This window comes from Petaurus breviceps, unplaced genomic scaffold (genome assembly GCF_028583685.1).
Source record: "Petaurus breviceps papuanus isolate PSGF00001 unplaced genomic scaffold, PetGlider_PUasm1.0 91133, whole genome shotgun sequence".
Classification (NCBI taxonomy): Eukaryota; Metazoa; Chordata; class Mammalia; order Diprotodontia; family Petauridae; genus Petaurus; species Petaurus breviceps.
The window spans coordinates 101,535,702-101,549,246 of NW_027187419.1; the positions used below are offsets into that span (position 1 = coordinate 101,535,702).

The 13,545-nt window shown below is 39.2% G+C and overlaps 1 protein-coding gene across 3 annotated transcripts in view; it reads left to right on the forward strand.

The window, feature by feature from the left end:
• Window positions 1–8,262: 8,262 nt before the first annotated feature.
• The window catches only part of PDK1 (pyruvate dehydrogenase kinase 1), a 29,482-nt gene continuing 24,199 nt past the window's right edge, over window positions 8,263–13,545 (forward strand). For 2 of the 3 annotated variants that reach the window (XM_069080314.1, XM_069080315.1), the window contains exons 1-3: window positions 8,264–8,559; window positions 11,532–11,673; window positions 12,870–12,941. In XM_069080314.1, coding sequence (XP_068936415.1) covers window positions 8,379–8,559; window positions 11,532–11,673; window positions 12,870–12,941 — 395 coding nt within the window. In that variant the 5' untranslated portion in view covers window positions 8,264–8,378. Of the gene's footprint in view, window positions 8,560–11,531; window positions 11,674–12,869; window positions 12,942–13,545 lie in introns of all 3 variants that reach the window. The other variant, XM_069080316.1, reaches the window with a different exon arrangement.

Consider the following 13,545-nt stretch of genomic DNA (forward strand, 5'->3'; position numbering starts at 1 on the left):
GCTAAGTGTCAGGGTAAAAATCTTCTCTGGTCTAGTTCTATTTGTCAGTTAGGATAGCTACAGACACATTTGGAAATAGAAGCTGGGAAAGATGAAAGTGAGGGGAGAGGTCAGATAATGGTGTTTTCTCACATGGTAATCAATCACATTTACTCATATTTAGATGAGAGGATCTCAAAGATCTACCATGATAATATATATATATTATAATAATGATACATTTATATAATACTTGAAGGTTTGTAAAAACATTTTTCATATGTTAGTTGATCTTCACATTAACTGTGGTAAGTAGATGCTATATGGGGCAGCTAGATGATGGAGTGGATAGAGTGCTGGGCCTGGAGTCAGGAAGACTCACCTTCCTGAGTTCCAATCCAGTCTCAGATACTTATTAGCTGTGTGATCCTGAGTAAGTCGCTAAACCTCATTTGCCTCAGTCTCCTCATCTGTAAAGTGAGCTGGAGAAGGAAATGGCAAACCACTCCAGTATCTCTGCCAAGAAAACCCCCAATGGGGTCATGAAGAGTCAGCCTAAAATGACTCAATAACAACAACAGGTGTCATCATTTAATAGGTGAGAAAGCTGAAGCTGAGTTAAGTGACTTGCTTATGGTCACAGAGACATTAAGTGTCTTAGGCTGGATTCCAACTCAGATGTTCTTAACTCAGAGGCCAGCAATCCAATCACTTAACTGCCTGGAGTGTACATTATTGGGTGTGATCCGACCTGAAAGTAAAATTCAGCTCTGGTGCATTGTATTGGCAATATAAAGCATTGCATTAGCAATACAGAGGTCAGGAGGGAAAATTTGTGAGACTGGGATGGGGGCTGAGTCAGAGTACACATGATGGCAGCATCAGCAGTTGACTTGGAATTGGCAATGACAGCAGCAGCAGCTTTGGAAATTTCAGCCTAGAGACAGTAAGGGGCTTAGACAACTGGTCAGAAAAAGATTACAAGGGACCCATCTGCTAGTACTGGGCATGGGACGGAGCACTATTTGACAACTTCAATGCCCATATTCATTTCTAGATCATAGTTCCAGGATAGAGAGAAGTACTTGTGGTTGCAAAGGAGTAGGGGCCCTGAGGAGTGATAATGGTTTCAAGGGATCAGGGACTCTTCCTGGGTAAGGATCAGAATGCTGTGGCCATACCTCTCTCCAAATAAAACCACCTTGGTAGCACTGAAAACATTCAAAACCCCAGAACTAGCTGGGAAAACAGCAACACAAAGAAGTCTCAAGGTTGGGACAATGCCCCTTCACTTCCCTAGGTGATAGGATGGAAAAATGAGCAAACAACAAAAAAGGAATCTGACCATAAAAAAAAAACTACTATGGTAACAGGGAAGATCAAGACACAAACTTAGAAGACAAAAACAAAACCTCAAATAAAATTGCAAATTGAACCACAAGCCCAACTAGAACTCCTAGAAGAATTAAAGACAAAAACAAACAAAAATCAAATGAGAATGGTAGAGGAAATTTTTTTTTTAAGCAATTGGGGCTAAGTAACTTGCTTAAGGTTACACGGCCAATTATTTCTGGGTGTGGTAGTAAGTTTCTGAGCCTGGATTCGATCCCGACTCTGGGGCTGGTGCTCTTACTGAGCCACCTGGCTGCCCCTTTTTCTTGAGGGCAGTTGGGGTTAAGTAACTTGCCCAAGGTTACACGGCTAGTTTTGTGTGTGTGTGTGTGTGTGTGTGTGTGTGTGTGTGTGTGTTAAGTGTCTGAGGTCGGAACCGAACTCAGGTCCTCCTGACTCCAGGGCCAGCTTTACTGACTGCGACACCTAGCTGCCCCAGAAATTTTTATAAAATAAATGAGAACAATGCAAGAAAGTTATGAAAAGACAATAGCTTGATATGGAGGGGAAAATGGGAAAGGGCAATGCTTGAACCTCACTCTCATCTGAACCTGTTCAAAGAGGGAAGAATATATATACACATTATTTGAGTATAAAAATCTATCTTACCCAACAGGGAAGTAGGAAGGAAAGGGGTAAAGGGAAAGATGAGTGGTGATAAGAGGGAGCGAAGATTTTGGGAGGCAGTGGTCAGAAGCAGCATTGAGTAGGAACTTTTAAGTGCAAACAGAGTCAAGAGAAACTTAGGAAGGCAAATTTATTTGAGCACTTGGAATGGGGCTAGTTAATGATGTAAAATTAACATTCTGATAGGGGGAGAAGATACAGGTGTCCTCTCATAACCTTAAAGTCTTCAAAGGTTATTGAGGGAGTTAAATTAAAAAAAAAATAGATGATCTTGGGATGGATTGGTTCTTTTCTGAGTGCTTGAAAAGGGGGAAAAAAGAAAGGGTTAAAGGAGAAATAAATGAGTGTAGAAAAAAAGAAGGGGATGAAGTTTATCATTTCTTCTTTGGGATTCCTGGAGCAATACAATAATTAATGAGTCATGATAATCTCTTCTCATTTTCCATCTGATTGTATTCATTTTGGACTTCCTTGACCTTCCCAGAAGCATTCATTTTAGACTTTAGAAAAGAAACCAAGTCTGATATATTTGGATATATGTGGAAGTCATTTGCATAAAAATGGTAATTGAACTCATGGGAGTTGATGAAGTCACTGAACAAGACAGTATATGAGAGAAAAAAGAGAGACAGCCCAGGGTAATGTGTTGAGGGAATACCTTCAGTTACGGGGAGTGACATGGATAACGAATCAGCAAGGGATACTGCCAAGAAGCAATGAAACAGGTAAGAGGAAAACCAGAATAGGAGAGTATCATGAAAATCCAGAAGGAGGAGATGGTCAACAACCTCAAAAGCTACAGAAAGGATCGAAAAGGGGATTGTAGAAAAAAAAAAAGCATTTAATTATTGAATAGATAATGCATAGAATTAATGCCTGCTTAAATATAGATAAAATTCATCTTTGGAACTAACCCAATTGTTAACATGACAATAATGGCTAACATTTATTTAGTGCATACTATGTGCCAGGCACTGTGTAAGTGCTTTACAGTTATCTCATTTGATCCCCATAATAACTTTGGGAGGTAGGTGCTATTATTATCCCCATTTTATAGATAAGGAAAGTGTGGCAAACAGTTTAAGTGACTTACCCAGGGTCAGGCAACTAGTTAAGTGACTGAGGCCAGATTTAAATTCTGGTCTTCCTGACCTTAGGCCCAGCTCTTTATCCACTATGCCACCTAACTTTGGAGAAGCCTTGGACATCCAGACTATTTCAACAAGGGACCCTGTAATATATTATGCTACATTAGTATAGTTGGCTGAAATGTATTGTTTCAGGGAATAGTGGTGTTATGTTAGGAGATAGAGAGATACATAGATACATAGATGAATGAATCACCTTCGTAGAGACAGTAGTTAAACCCAAAAGAACTGATGAGGTTAACAAGAGGGAGAAGAAAAGATGACTAAGGACAGAACCTTGAGGTACATTCAAAGTTAGGGGGCATGTTAGTACCTACCTCCCAGAATCCCTAGGAAGTAAAATAGAATTGATATGCCAATTATTATTAACATACTTATGTGCTGTGTCTCTCCAGTAGAATGTGAACTTGTCAAGGGCACCTCTCATTTTTGTCTTTGTATGCCCAGCATGTAGCTGAGGGCTTATTTACCAAATGTTTGTCAAATCAAATTTGTTTTGAAATCATTTGAAAATGTTGAAATCAAATTAAATCTACTAGTAGATTTTACTTTCAAGCACCATACTCATCTCTGATTCTTAATTAGTGGTATTCTAAAGAGCTTTTAAACACAGCAACAGACTAGAATCATACATGTTTGTTACCTAATCTAGTCAATCGAAAAAGTTAAAAATAACAAGCTTTTGTAGGGAGACATTCCATTCTTCTCCCCTCTTCCACTTAACATATAACTGAACTTCATGTACTAGTTTTTGTTCTATGATCAAGCATCAGTAATTCTTCAAATTCCCTTTGCTCTTTTCTACCACCAGTCCTAGGAAAATACAAAACAAAATCTACCTAAACTTCCAAACTACTCATCTAAACAAAAGCCAATACACTAAAATACGTAGGCACTAGTAGGAGGAAAGGGGTGATGCTGAAATCCTTTCTGAGTTTTCATGACACTGTGCTCTCCTGGCTGTCTTCCTACTTGACTGAACATTCTTTCTCAGTCTCATTTGCTAGTTTATCATCTATCTCATGCCCCCTAACTTTGGATGTACCTCAATGTTCTGCCATGTCATCTTCTCTTCTCCCTCTTGATAACCTCATCTATCCATCTATCCACCCATCCATCCATCCATCCATCCATCTATCTATCTATCTATCTATCTATCTATCTATCTATCTATCTATCTATCTATCTATCTATCTATCTATCTATCATCTATCTATCCATCCATCTATCCACCCACCCACCCATCCATCAATCCATCCATCCATCCATCCATCCATCTCCAATGCTAGTATCTACCCTGAACTTTAGTCCTAAATCACCAAATACCCATTAAACCTTTTAGAATGGCTATCTTAAGCTAAATATGTCCAAAACTTAACATATTATCTCCTAAACCTACTCCTCTTCCAAGCTAACCTGTTTCTGTTGAAGTTACCATCACCCTTCCAATCTCCCAGGTTTATAACCTTGGTATTATTTCATTATCCTTCACCACACATATTGAATCAGTTGCCAAATCTTGTATTTCTACCTTCACAACATCTCATGCATCAGACTGCTTGTCTCCATTCAGATAGTTACCACTTTAGTTAAAGCCATTATCCTCTCTCACCTAGATTATAGCAACAGCTTTTTTTTTTTTTTTTGGCTCATGTCTTTCTCTACTCTGATTCATTTTACACACAGCTGCCAAAGTAATTTTTCTTAATTACAGATCTGACCATATCAATTCCCTGATCAATCAACTAGAGGTTTTCTGTTGCTTCTAGAATAAAAGATAAACTTCTCTGTTTACGTTTAAAATTTGGCATAACCTGGCCAAAACCTGCTTTTCCAACCTTATTAGAATTACTCCCCATCCTGCACTCTGCAAACTGGTCAAACTGGCCTTCTCTCTGTTCTCACACAGGAGACTCCATCTCCTATATCTATCTTTGTACTGACCCATGCCTGAAATGTACTCTCTTCTTATCTTTGCCCCATAGAGTCCTTCTCTTCATTCTAAAATGCAGCCAAAGAATCATCATCTGCATGAAGCCTTTCCCGATCTTCCCAGTTGCTAGTACAAACTACTTTGCACACATTTGTATTTATTCACAACACACACACATATCTGCACATGTCCTTGTTTTCTCCCCTATTGAAATATAAGATGTAAGTAGAGTTTGTCTCCTTCTATGTGTTTGTATCACCAGAGAATGACACAGTACTCAGCACACAGTGGGCAATTAATAAACATGTGTTGATTCATTGTTAATTAATGAATTTAATTTTCCTTCCTTAATTATGAGGTTCAGTAAGCTTGTTTTAATTATTATTGTCCATACCCTACATTGTGCAGTAGTGTACATTTTGGGTTTGGATGTTACTGAAAATTAATTATCTTTTGGCTCTTTTTTTTCTGCATGCACTTGGAGATGGTGGGATCTCTGAAGCTATTTATGGTTGCCTCTTTACCTCCTGGGCTGCTTCATATTTTTTGCCCCTAAAGCTACTGTTTTGGACTCTCCCATGCCAGCTGGTCTGCTATTTTTTTGGTTGTGTTTCCCGCTGCCCTCCCCTTCGCCCCCCATCTGTCAACTACATTTCATTACTTAAAGTTGGGCTTTAGTGTGTACCTGCAGTATTTTTCCTGTCCTCCAAATTTGATGTATCCACATTTTGGCTTAATGTTCAGGAACTACTTGTATTTCCTTGTTGGCCAAGAGATGACTGGGGTTCTCTCTTCTAAGACACTGATTTCAATCTGGTTTCAGCCCTGGTACAGCATTTCTTGCTGTCCTTGTATATATGAGCAACAATTTATATACCTTCACCAGGTTCTAGATTAGGTTGGGGCATTTTATCAGGGCTCTCGGGGTTTGCTTAGGGCTTCCCTAATCTTTACCCAAGTCCAGAATCATAGGCTGACAGTTATATCACAATAAACAGAAAAATGGCCCTGGGCCAGGGAGTGTAAAATCTCCCATTAAAATATAGATTTTTCTCCAACTTGAGGATCTAGGGAATGCCATAGAGTGAGGCAACAGATAATAATCCTCACATCCTTCTTCCCAAGGCTGCCAGTTCTGCAGGTACAAAGGTCAATGAAAACTTTAGTGGGGGTGCTGACTGGATAGCCACCTAGGTTCAGGAAAGGAGAAGGGTGGGAAGCAGAGGTGAGTCAAGGTACTTCATTGTGTGGTGATGGAAGAATTTGATATTTTATTTACTTATAATGGAATAAAGACATGGAGTACCTGAATTCTGATCCTATTGTGGGATAGTTCCTTCCTTCCTCCATTCCCTAGCCCCTGTGTCTGTTTCTCTTTTTATTAGCCCAACTATAATGCCATACATGCCAGCCTCTTTTAGGATGGGGGTAGAGGGTGAGAAAGGTGGAGTGAGATGACTTAATTGGGCTCCCTGCCTCCAATCTTTCCCCTCTCTGATCTCCAGTTACCTAACTGCTATTAGTAAAGCACAGGATCACATATCAGGACCCCACTGAAGCTCCTTATGGCTTTTTTTTTTTTTTTTACCCAGATGACTGGGAAGATAGTTAACCACCTGAGCCTTAGTCCTCTGGACCAATTCCAGCCAACTTAGTGGATGCTGGTAGATATCCCTTACAATACCAGGCATGGAAAGATAGAGAATCTGTGGAAAGGCATGGAGAAGGGAGAAGAAATCTTGATTATAAGGAGCAACAAGCAGACCACTTTGGCTGGAGTAAATTACTAAATTACTAAATTACAATATGCCTAGAAAGGTAGATTGGAGCCAGGTTGTAAAGGGGTTCAAATGCCTTACAGAGGAGTTTTACAGAGGCAATTAGAAGTCAAAAGGTGCTTTAGCTGCAACACAACCACAGGGAACTCAGTAGCAGCGGAGCCACTCAGTTGAATCAAAAAGGATTCCCTTTGAATATCATGCATCTCTTTTTCCTTCTATGGCTAAGTAAACCTCCTTTTGTTAATTGCTGAATGTTTCATAATGAACGTCTCATTTCATCACCTTTTTAAATCTAAACCGCTAGGGATCTGGTCTCAGTCAGGCTTTTCCATCACCTGGAATGCACTCACTCTCTCTGTCTCTCAGAATCCCTTGTTCCCTTCAAGGTTCAGCTGAAGAGTCACCTACAGAAAATTTACCTAGCTCCCCATATTTGTTAGTGCCCTCTCTTCAGAAATTACTTTGTATATATTTTGTGTTTATTTATGTTTTTCTGTGCAATAGAAAGTAACATCCTGAAGGGCAGTGACTGGCCTTTTTTTATTTTTTACCCTTTGAGTCCCAGAATTTAGCACAGTGCTTGGCAGTCTATTAGTCAATAAGCATCTATGTGCTAGGCTGTGTACTAAATTCTGGAGATATAAATGAAGGCAAAAACATAGTCACCATCCTGAAGGAGCTTCCATTCCAATGGAGACAACTTGCAAACAATGTATTCATAAAAAGTATACAGTGTAAAATGGGCAGTAATCATATACAGGAGGCACGGAAAAGCTCGTCGAATGAATTCACTTCAGTTCTCTGTAGAGAGTCTATCAATGTTACTCTAATTATACCACAGAGCAGCCCTTTTAAATAACTGAATACCAGGATTATAAGCCTTCCGGTCTTCCCCATTCCTCCCTCCCCCCTCCATCCTATATGTAAATAACATTAGTAGCAGGTGAAGGCAGCCGTTTCATCTTCCTGTGCCTTTCTGAAGGCAGGAGGGGTCCTAGGGAAAGCAAGGCGGATTAATGCCAACGGGGCCCTACTGGGTGGCTGGATGGGGAGGGTGTGTGGGGGGCGCGAGCCACGCACGTGGTGGGAAAACACTCGCATCCCAACCCTCCCACACTCATTCAGGAATGGGATTTTTGCTGCGGATCCCCCTCCTCACGCTGGTTAAGCAAAGCCAGGCTTGGAGAAGGTGGAAGGCGGACCCCTGCCAGCTCGAGTCCCACCTGGCACCTCTAGGTCCGCTAGACAAAGCATACGCACGCCTTCCCCATGAGAATGGGCGTGGAGACGCCGGGATTCGCCCGTCTTCCCCCTCTCCTTCTCTCCCTCTCTCCCCTCCTGGGGGCGGGGCGCTCGGCTCCCTCGCTCGGGTGCCTCGCGCTGGAGGCCCCGCCTCTTCCTGGCCCTGCCCCCGACGCCTCGCACGTACGCGCCACGGATGCCGGGAGCTGCGCACGCCATGGCACCTCCTGGTTTACGATCCTCAGTCTCTTCACTTCTTCTGGAACGCATTTCACTATGAAGTTAATGAGATACCTGCGCCGGGCAGCTTCGGCCGGCCCGGGCTCGGGCCCGGGTCCGAGTCCCAGCCCAAACCCGGGTCCCGGTGCCGGCCTTGAGCGCAGCGTGCCGGGCCAGGTGGATTTCTACTCGCGCTTCTCCCCGTCCCCGCTCTCCATGAAGCAGTTTCTGGACTTCGGTGAGCGGGTTTGCGCTTCTCCAGGGGAGGCCCTGGAGGGTCCCGTAATGGGTAGGGGGAGGAGGGGAGGACGTTGCCCGCTCCCGCCCGGGACTCCCTCTGTCCTTCCCATCCCCCAGGCCAATGTCACTCGTGTCTTTTTGTCGTCTCACGTCTGTGCCTGTCCCGCGCCGCCCTTGGCTCTGTCCGGCTCCCTGTCCACCCCTCTCCCCCGTCCAGGTCTCTCTCCACCTACTTGTTTCTGTCTTCTTCCCCCCCCTTTTCTTATTTTGCTTTTGCGTCCCAATCCACTCTTTCTTTCCTTGATTTTTGCCTGGTGCATTTCTCATTTTTAAGTAAAAACTAGGAGCTAGAAAAATCATCTAGTGCTGGAGTTCTGTTTTTTTTGTTTGTTTGTTTTATTTATCTATATTTGACATAACCAGAACTCACAGTTTGGGACAAAATCTCAGACGTAAGCCACAGTTGTATTTGTAATAAGCACCAAGAGCCAGTAATAATGAATGATAAATTCTCATTTCGGCTCAAAACCCTTTAATCTCTTTTAGGTAGTAGAAAAGTCTTTTGATGGCCATGTTGCTGCTTTATGTTGGTGTAGAATTTTTCTTATCCCAAGATTACTGTTCGCTTTTTTTTTTTTAAGGAAGCAACTAGTCATATACACTTGTGAAAGAAAACATATTTTACTCCTTTTCTTGAAAGAGAATACCGTTCTAGGGATTGAGGTTAATTCAACTGTGAACTGGAAGTCAAGGACTTCCCCTCTCCCCCTTTCGATTTTCTTAGTCTCTCCTGTACTTAAATCCTCAGGACTACAAGAAGATTAACCCCTCGAACATAATAGGTGCTTTGTAAATGCTTATGAAAGTATTGAACATAGATAAGCTTGCATGAACACAATGTCATGAGAATCAGTTTTTTCCTTAATTATATCTATGACAGCTTTTAAGTAACTTATAGTCTAGTTTTCTTACTGTTCAAGTTGATGGTTTTTTTTTTTTAAAGTTTTCTCTAAAGGAAAGAAGATAGTTTAGGAGGTTATAGAAAAGGAAAGAGGTGGTTCCATTTAAAAGCCTTTGGGGTTTAGTTTATTGCTTTCTTCTTGGACAAAGTCAAACACACATTAATTAATATTAATAATAATAGTTAATGTTTATATAGTACTATGTTTCTGGCACTGTGCCGAGCACTTTACAATTATTATCTCATTTGATCTTCACTATAGCCCTGGAGGTAAAGTACTATTATTATTTCCATTTTACTGATGAGGAAACAAAAGAAGAGGTTAAGTAACTTGCTCAGGCTGCTAGTAATTTTCTCAAGTCCACTTTGAACTCAGGACTTCCTGAAGGTTGTAGAAAAAGGGGAAAAGTGGAAAACTTCTAATAAGTAATCTTTGGGAAAAAGCACTGTACATTGTGGTGCTTGGGGACAATAATTTACTTCTTTTGCTATCAGGGTTCACCGCAGTGTTCTAACAGAACATCCACAACATGATGTTGATAATTTCATTATTTTAAAGTTAAGATTCCTAGTTTATGAAGCCTGCTTGTTTTGACTAGAATACCTCTGCATGTTTCCATTTTTATTTGTGACTTGAAACAATTGTTCTGACAGTTAAGACGTAGTCATTTCCTTAATATGCCATCAAAGCTGATTTTTAGGAGAGTGTTTTCCTTTAAAGCTTTTGAGGCAACATGATATGAAGAAGCATTGCATTGTGGTGGGAAAAGTACTTTTCAGAGTTTAAGAAGAAACAGGTTATGTCCTAGCTCTCCCACTAATTTCATGACCTAAGACAAGTCCACTTAACTTTTTTATAAATGGATTTACTGTATCAAAAAAAGCCATATGTAACTTTTAAAAAGAGTTAAGATTAATAAATGTTAAAATGTGTAGGTATAATTTTTAAAAAGTTGCCCATTTGAATTACAATGAATTATTTTACATATTTCCTTTCTAGATATTAATATTGTAGAATAGAGAATAGGATAAAAGACAGTTTATCCTGCAGTAATCACAGGAATTTTCAAAGCATCTATAGTAGCTTCCAGGGGAAGAGAAAAGGGTTTCATCACTAGTCTTAAGAGTGGTCACAAAGTAGGGTATGGTAATGAAGCATTCTTAGTTTAAAAAAAAAAAAACCTCTTATTTTTGGTATTTTAATTACAGTTATCAGTATGTGTAGGACATACCGATCCCATTATAGTATAATATTAGTGAACACAAAAACACAATGATAACTCCCATCAGGATAGTTTGATCTGTATATTTAGGCTAATTTATTTATAACAGAAGAATGAATGTTTTCCAGACTCATCTTCCTTCAAAGATTACAGAATCCTCTAATTCCTTTGTCAGGATTCCAAACTTTTTTATCTGGCTAGTGAATCAAGAAACCATTCTTTTGAATGGAATGTGTGGTAGAAATTTAAAAGTAGATTGGTGGGTATTTATCCTGTCATTAATATTCCTTAAATCAGTGAGTTGTCATGGTAAAATAGTAGAAGGCAAAGATCTAATCATTGGGAACTTTGATTATTTTTTCTTGATAAAACTACAGTTCTTTCTAGGCAGAGTTGACTTGATCTTGAAAACTTATGATTTTCTTTCTCTTACATATTTTCTTTTGGGAGGGCAGTTGGGGTTAAGTAACTTGCCCAAGGTTACGCAGCTAGTTTTTTTTGTATGGGTGTTAAGTGTCTGAGGCCAGAACCGAACTCAGGTCCTCATGACTCTGGGCCGGCACTTTACTCACTGTGCCACCTAGCCACCCTCTTACATATCTTCTTGTTTCCCTTAAGGTTCATTTTTCAAACAAGATAATATTTTTGTAAGCAGATATTTTTAGAATTTAACTGTTCAGTAACAAAGAATATGAAAGCAACTTTTGGTGGGAGAATAGTTTTGTGTTTAAAGAATCTCCTTTCCATCACAGTTCCGTTTTAATTTCCAAATTCCTTTTATTTCAGGATCTGTGAATGCATGTGAAAAGACCTCATTTATGTTTTTGCGGCAGGAGTTACCAGTGAGATTGGCAAACATAATGAAAGAAATAAGTCTTCTTCCAGATAATCTTCTAAGAACACCTTCAGTTCAACTGGTACAGAGCTGGTAAGAATCCCATCTTGTTTTTGGAATATCGATGGAGAATATTTTACCTTACATTAAACATGATCTTTTTGTTAATCTTCATTGGCCCACCAGAATTATAAACCGTCTTTACTTGTGGTGTATATATTTGTTTCCTAAATACTAGACATTACTATTTTTTGCTTTGAGAGAAGAAGTACAGCACAGAAATGCAGGTGCCATAGTTAAGTATGTCTTGTGATTTCTAAAATTCAAACAAGATGCAATCACTATGGGTAAAGGTATTTTAAAAGCACACATTTTAAACAAATGGATTGATTCAATTGTGAAAACATCTTCAGTTTTATAAAAACTGAATTTTTTATATCATAAAAAATTGGTTATAATCTTTTTATTAATTGTTGTGCTATTTTCAAGTAATTACCTTTGTCTTCACAATTGCTATCTCTTACACATCATAAACATTTAACAAAAGAGTTGGCCAAGATAAATTTTGGATGAAAAATAATTTAGTTAAAAAAACTTTTATTCCTTGATTATGGTGATTATTTCAAGAGGTTCTAGTATTTTTTTTCTTTTTTGGAAATTATACTTCTGTGAGAAAATCTGCTCTTGCATATACATTTTTTAAGTTCACAAAAGAAACAAGTGGGTCAGAATTAGCATAATCATTAATTTTTTAAATGACAGTACAACTTTAAACATTAAACTGTTACAGATTTGATTAAGCACAAAATGATTACGAAGTAGAGAAGAAAGCTGAAATATTTCAGAGGAACTTCATGTGGGGAACCTATGGCCTTGAGGACACATGTGGCCCTTGATAAGTCCTCAAGTGTGGCACTTTGACTGAATCCAAACTATACAGAACAAGTCCCCTTAATAAAAGGATTTGTTCTGTAAAACTTGTACATTTGAACTATACCACTGTTTTTTTTACTTAGAATGAAGATAGAGAATTTAAGAAAAAAACACATAGTAGGATGAGATCTTAAGATTCTTGAGTAACATCTTGTCTAAGGTATTATCAGGAAGAGGGAGTGTAGATTAGTTTTTGAGTAAATATTAAAAAGTATCTCTTCAACAATTGATGTACTTCTAATATGACACCATAGTATTGTTCCTGATCAAAAAGTGATACTAAAAATACGTTTGAAATATTTTTACAAATTAAAGTCTTACTAAGTTCAAATTTAACTTGGGGATTCACATTTTAGGTACATTCAGAGTCTACAGGAGCTCCTTGATTTTAAGCATAAAAGTGCTGAAGATGCTAAAGCTGTTTATGAGTAAGTATGTTCTTGATCCCATTCCTATAATGCCTTTACTGTTTAGTTTCAGTTTGCTAAACACTACTCCAAAAAGCAAATGCATTGGACTTAATTTTGCTAGTGGAAAAAGGAGTTTTGAGGTTTTGTTTTTTGGTTTAGAGGATTTATTAACTCTTTGAGGCCACAGTGACTTAACTAAGTTTTCTTCCCACTCTTAAGATTCTCAGTCTCTATTTAGCTTGACTCCTATTGAGTTATATGACTTATTTGCTGAAAAAAAAATACACTAGCATGTACACATCTGAAACAGTCTTGTCCCTTTCTTTTTTTTCTTTCTTTTTGGAGGGGGGAAGGCAGGGCAGGAAGGCAGGGCAGTTGGGGTTAAGTGACTTGCCCAAGGTCACATAGCTAGTAAGTGTTAAGTGTCTGAGGTTGGATTTGAACTCAGGTCCTCCTGACTCCAGGGCTGGTGCTCTATTCACTGCACCACCTGGCTGCCCCAATGTCTTATCCCTTTCAAAGAAGTTATTTTGAGAGGCTGTATGCTTAGTTTCAACAATGCTGTCATTGCTCAAAATATTTAGAGTTCTATTTTAGAACTGCCTTTAGAATTTGTGGCACA